This window comes from Mastomys coucha, unplaced genomic scaffold (genome assembly GCF_008632895.1).
Source record: "Mastomys coucha isolate ucsf_1 unplaced genomic scaffold, UCSF_Mcou_1 pScaffold21, whole genome shotgun sequence".
Lineage (NCBI taxonomy): Eukaryota > Metazoa > Chordata > Mammalia > Rodentia > Muridae > Mastomys > Mastomys coucha.
The window spans coordinates 185370313-185376575 of NW_022196904.1; the positions used below are offsets into that span (position 1 = coordinate 185370313).

General features: G+C 37.9%; 1 protein-coding gene across 6 annotated transcripts in view; it reads left to right on the top strand.

Moving 5' to 3' along the window:
- The window catches only part of Shoc2 (SHOC2 leucine rich repeat scaffold protein), a 93819-nt gene that overhangs the window by 71750 nt on the left and 15806 nt on the right, over nucleotides 1-6263 (top strand). For all 6 annotated transcript variants that reach the window (XM_031390671.1, XM_031390672.1, XM_031390673.1 and 3 more), the window contains one exon: nucleotides 5235-5365. In XM_031390671.1, the coding sequence (XP_031246531.1) occupies nucleotides 5235-5365 (131 nt within the window). The remainder of the gene's footprint in view (nucleotides 1-5234; nucleotides 5366-6263) is intronic.

Below are 6263 nucleotides of genomic sequence, written 5' to 3' on the forward strand. Positions count from 1 at the left end.
ACAAGGCGTTTTTATGCCAACGGCAAGCCAGATGTCATCGCCATCTTGTAATGGCGATGTGCTTATGACGTGGCTTCCCACACATACTGAACTAGTATCCATGGTAATCTGGAGAATAAGGTTTGTTTGTGTGTTTTGTGATTTTTGAAAGTATGACTAAGTAGGGTGAGTGCAGAAAGTGAGAAAAATGACCACTTCTGTGTGGCTTAGCTGCATGTTTCCCTTTGGATTTTGTAGAGAATGATATTCACATGGATCAGGTAAATCTGATACATGTTTGAAGACCAGGGCCTGAGAAGTCTCACTTTCATAGGCCTCTGTTATTCTATAAAGTGAGAGTTAGTCAAAGAAGAGAGATTTGTAGGCCTTTCGTTAAGTTTTCGAAGGAAATAACCCAATATATGAAAGAGTTAGCAGTTTAACACCAAGTGTATGAAGTGCCAGTTTGTATGATCTAGCTGCGGTGATGGTGAGAAGCTCCATGAAGAAATGTGTTCAGTGTAGCCCATGAGCTCAGCAGAGTGGACTCTGGGGAGCAGAGCAGCTGCGAGTGAGCACTGAGGGAGTGCGAGACCTGGAACACTGAAGACCTTGACGACTGTTGACTTTCAACTGGACACAGCCTGGAATCACCTGGGAAGTCTCCGTGGTGTCTGATCAGGGTGACCCTCAGGGAGTGTCTTACTTAAGCCTGCTGGGGCACACCATTTCTTGTCAGGGAGTCTTAAACTGTGTGAGTAGAGACACTGGTCTGAGCACAGGTAAGCAGGCGAGCACACAGGGACTTCATCTCTCTCTGCTTCTGAGAGTGGGTAGAGTGTTCTACATTTCTGCTGCTCTCACTGCCCAGGAATAGTGAGCTAAATTAAACCTTTTCTCTCTTAGCTGCTATTTCTTAGGATATTCTGTCACAGCAACAGAAATGAACTAGGACAACCTTGAGGAAAGATTTGTTGATAGGAAGTGGCTGGAGTTTGAGTTTCTTCTTTGTGATGTTACTTCACGTACCTTCTGCTTAACTCCACACTGATTACCTGTGTATGGAGTTTTGTTGTGACTGGGATGTAAAATGTCACTACAGGCATATGGATTTGAACACTTGGTCCCCATCTGGTGGTGCTGTTTTGGAAAGTTGTGAAACCTTTAAGAGAAAAGGCCTAGCAGAGTAAATGTGTCATAGGACATATGGGACATAATTCTGGTTTATCAAGATGTAAGCAAGCACTTCTGTGCTCCTGTGATCACAGCTACTCTCTGCTACTATAGCTCCCTTTGCATAGCTTCCCTACCTTCAAACTGTGAGCTAAAGTCACTCTGTCCTCCTCTAAGTTGCTTCACATCAGGTATTTGGTTTCGGCTGTGAGAAGTAACTAAGTGCTGCTTAGCTGTTTTCATTGAGTGTCATAGAATGGCTGCCTGAAGCCTTAGCTCAGACTCCAATGTAAGCATCTTATGTCTACATTTCATTTAACAGTTTATAAATTTTATCATTCATTCATTAATTCAGTGTGTGTGTGTGTGTGTGTGTGTGTGTGTGTATACACATGCCTGCTCATGTCATACATGGGCACTTGCACAAGAGAGGTCAGACGGTAACTTTTAGAACAACTTCTACCATTGTGGGTGGGGTCTAAAGGATTCTGGGTTCTCAGGCATGGTGTCAAGCCGCTCTGTGTTGAGATTGCTCACTGATCACCTCCTCTATATTTTTACATTTCCTTCTTTGTTCATTTCCTTCTGTTATACCAGGCAAGGATGCTCCTTTGTAATAATAACTCTCCTACCTGGTTTTTAAGGTCAGCTTTGATCTTTCCTGCTAGGAGTTGTCCTTTACTTCTATAAATAAATATTCAAAGCATTTTGGTCAGACGTTATCATACTCTGAGCATAATGGTCATTTGTGGAAGTAAACGTCTTGAAAGAGTAGACTGTGATGTTTGGCATTCTGTATAGCAGCGTCTGAGTCAGCAGAGGAGAGCCACGAGCTTTACAAATGAGCTGAGTAATGAGAACACGTGTGAATTAGGGAAAGAAGTGGTACTTTAGTTTTTCCCAGTTACATGGAAATAAAAGATTTATATCAACTATTATGGTATAAGACTACATAATAAAAATTAATCTTCAAAACAGTTACTATAATAATTTTGTTTTGAGGTGATGAGGGAGACTAGCAAAGAGACAGAAGAGAGGAGTAATTTAAGGATATAGAATTTAAAGGACTGATTTGGACAAGATAAAACTAGTGTTAGGAATCATTTTCAATTCATGAAAGTATATAATATAAGTATATATTAGTATATATTTATATATAACAGTTTTTAGAGTTCAGTCTGCCACTTGAGCACACCTTGGCACATGGTCTGGTAGAATACACCTTCCAGCAGTATTCAGCTGTGCTCTTCTTTGTCTGGCTATGCACTAGTGTTTTGATAGTAGCATTTATGAGGATCTGAAAAGGGAACAGAAAGAGAAATAAGCATTTATAATTGGTGTGACCCCATTGATCCTAGGAAGTATTGGCATAGTATTAGGGATAGTATTGCCGACATACTATGAGGCCTGTCTAAACTGTGTTGTCTTAAGTATAAAGTTGAGTTTTAGATATCAAGAAACTATTTTTGAGGCTAAAATTGAGACTAAAATTTTCAGATGACTTTACTCTGTTAAATATGTAAATGTGTACTATCTACAGGGTTTCTCCTATCCTTGGCCTCACTTTTAGGGCACTACATATCTGACTGGAAAACAGATTGACTTACAAGACTCAACTAAGTAAAATAGTCATAACAGTTTAATCTGAAATGTTTTATTATGAATGTTGCATTCTTGAAAACAGATTGAAATGTAAGACTTACACATGTGTACACAGATTTAACCTCAAACTTGAGTCTAGTGGTCCTGTGTGGTCACTATGTAAAGAAGCAATTTCAGTAAACTGCATCATGAAGCTTTAGAACTGGTCTGTTCTAGGATCAAAGGTTGTAATCAAATAGTCTATGTGAGAAGAGAACATTTAGTTCTGAGCATAGAGTAGCCATCTGTGATCACACCTTGACTCACCGAGAGATCAGAGTAGCCTGAGGATATGCCTCAGTTGGTATTAGGAAAAGAAGTGGTAGTTTAGTTTTTCTGTGTACACGGTTGTAAGTCGTACCATTTTCACTTGCAGTGAAAGCCGTGAGGACCTGATTGTGTCTGCAGCAGTTCTAGGTACAGCAGAGTGCCTGTACCCTGGGAAGGTGGAGATGGGCACATGCCCAGGGCTTGCTGGCTGGCCAGTCAAGTCAGCCGATTCCAGGGTCAGTAAGAAGCTATCTTAAAAAAAAAAATATATATATATATATATATATATATATATGGTAGGGAATGATTGAGGAAAGTATGAAACATCAACCTCTGGCCTACACAGCCAAGCACAAGCGTGCCTGTGAACTCATTTGCATATGTCAGCACACACCAACACATTACACAATAAAGGAAAACATCAAAGTGTGTATAGCTTTTAACTATTTGAACTAATAATTAGTAGTACCAGACTCAAGAATTGTCTGTCTTTGAAATATAATTCTTCAGGCTTACTTACTAGTCTCATAAGTCTTAGTTTGTCAGTGTTACCTACCATCTGATTACCCAGTTACATTGACAGGCTAGAAGAGGAAAACCCCCAGCAGGGTTTCTGATGCTTCAGGGTTACTGAGTTTATAAGTATGTTTTCCACTTTTCTAAATGTTGTGTGTTCATGCTGCACATGTTATAAATAAAATAAAATACTTTGGTTTTCCTATTGTGCTATCTTCAATTGAAATGTATACAACTTTAACATACTTAGTCATAAAATTGATCCTTTTATCTTTCACTAATCTAGTGTTTTTAAGTACTAAAAATATCTTAGTATCATAGAGCGGTAGTAACAATAGTAAAGATTGATTCTTGTTCTTATTTCTGATCTCTAAATTGTCTGGTGCTTTGGAAAGTAGTCAATCCTGTTTTCTTTATTGTTGTTTCTTGTCCCCCCAGCCCTCTTTAAAGTGGATATGTCTCACCAGAGTGCCATCAGAAAGATACCAGTGAAGCATCTTGAGTTAATTTAGAAATTATTTCAAGGCAAGATCAGCTTATTTTTGCTAAGTGGTAGTTTTTATTGCTTTTATATTCTATTTTACACCTTTGGAATCTTACTTAATTAGAACTACAAATTCTTGGCCCAACATCCCAACAAGATTGTAGGGAAAAAATGTAAGTAGTGTACCTATAGAGTAGTTGTAGTCTAATGGTAAGGCAGAGGTACTTGCCAGGGTTTAGTTGATCAGATTTAAGGTATGACTGTGTGAAGGGTAAGAACTACCTTATGTTTGTTTACTGAGAAGGGAAGCAGCATGTGAAGACTGACTGGTGAGGATTGTGGGCATAGTAACTACTCTCTAACAGTGTCAAGGCTTGGTTGGTGCTGTTAGCTGTGTTAATTATCATGGTAATGTTGCATCTAGAAAAATGGGTCATATGATGATGAGAGCAAAAAGAAAGAAATGGATGTCAGTAGATTGGAGAAAGTGCAAGTACTAACACATGACACAGGCATCCATTTCTGTGATTTCTAACATTGGGAAACTGTTTAATCCAGAGAGAAGGGCAACAGTTGCCGTTTTGACCTGACTCACTCAGAAACGTCAGAGCAGCCAGTGTGATTTGTAGTTAGAAATGAATCAGTCATGATGAAGGAATACACTGGATTTAATTGTTACTGATGCCTTCTAAGTATCAAAACAAATTTATATGTGTTGTTTAGTAAATAATGGGTATTTTATGATAATAGATACTATATGCATTCAGGTAGCTTATATGTAGCTTCCTATATTGTCTTGACAATAAAACTAGAAAATAGCTGGGGAATAAGATGTTTCACTTTGTGTTTGCTCAGTAGTGTCTAATGTGTGTTCAAATTGGATATGCTTAGATATCATTGGATGTCATGGTAGCATTTGTGTGAGATGCTCAAAACCATGTGCTATAAATTAAAGATTAACTTGTTAAGTGATGCCAAAGCTTTCTAATAGTTTGTTTAAAAATTAACTTAATGTTGTTTATTTCATTATTTTTCTAGTAAAACCCCTTGGTTTAAATATCTGCTGAAATAGTACTTCAGAGTAATTAATGAATATCTAGGCTATAGCGTATGACAGTGAAAGGCTCATCAGATTTTCTGAACAATAAATTCCTTTTTCTTGTATTTACAGGAAACCTGTCCAGTTTAAATCGCCTTGGCCTGAGATACAATAGATTGTCAGCAATACCCAGATCATTAGCAAAATGCAGTGCACTTGAGGAGTTAAATTTAGAGAACAATAACATTTCTACTCTACCAGAGGTAAGAAGTAGCTTAGAGGAAACAAGTGTAATTGAAACTAGTTTGCAAGATAATGGAGGGAGATCTAGGCAGTCTTACGGCTGGATCCATAATTTAGTTATTGAGGCTGTTTAATGAATATGTTATCACATACAACCAACCACCAGTGAGGTGAATTCCAAAAAAGAAAGGTCACGTACAAGAGCATACTGTTGTTTTAATATGGAGAAGAAGGGGAAACCAGAATGATAGCCTAGCTGTGGTCCCTCTCGACTACTAAAAAGCAGTACTCATTTATGCCTCTAAGGAAAAGCTGTGTGACTTCATTTAGAACTCAGCTTCCCTCTTAGCTAGATACAAGAAGCATGATAATTGGAAAGAATCATCTGTATAGCACTATTTATTGTCATGACTAGTACTGGCTGTAGCTTTTGTGACCCCAAATTATTACCTTACTAATGCAGTAATATCAAAGCCTATTTAGTATATAACAGCCAACAAATCAGGTATTTTAACATCTTATTTTTAACTTGAATTACGCTGATTCTGTTTGAAAAAACCATTTGTCTAGTCGGGAAGTGTCAGTTTGTATCTCACCAGCTGGTCTTCTGCTCTTACTTACTTTAGGGCTCAGTAGAAGACAGTTCTTACTTACCTTTGACTCTGGAACCAGCCTCTTTGTAAAAATGAGTTGGTAGTATAATGGGTTTCAGTGTGACATGTAGTTTAATTCTTATCTTTCCTGTATTAAACAGTATGCTATTAGTTCTGCATCGTTGACAATGTGTTTGCTTATTATATTCAAGCATAATATTGTAACAAATGAAATACAGGAACTCTGGGCTTACCCATTCACCTTTACACAGTCTTTTAAATTTATTCATTTACTTACTTATATCCCAAATGCTGTGTCCCCACT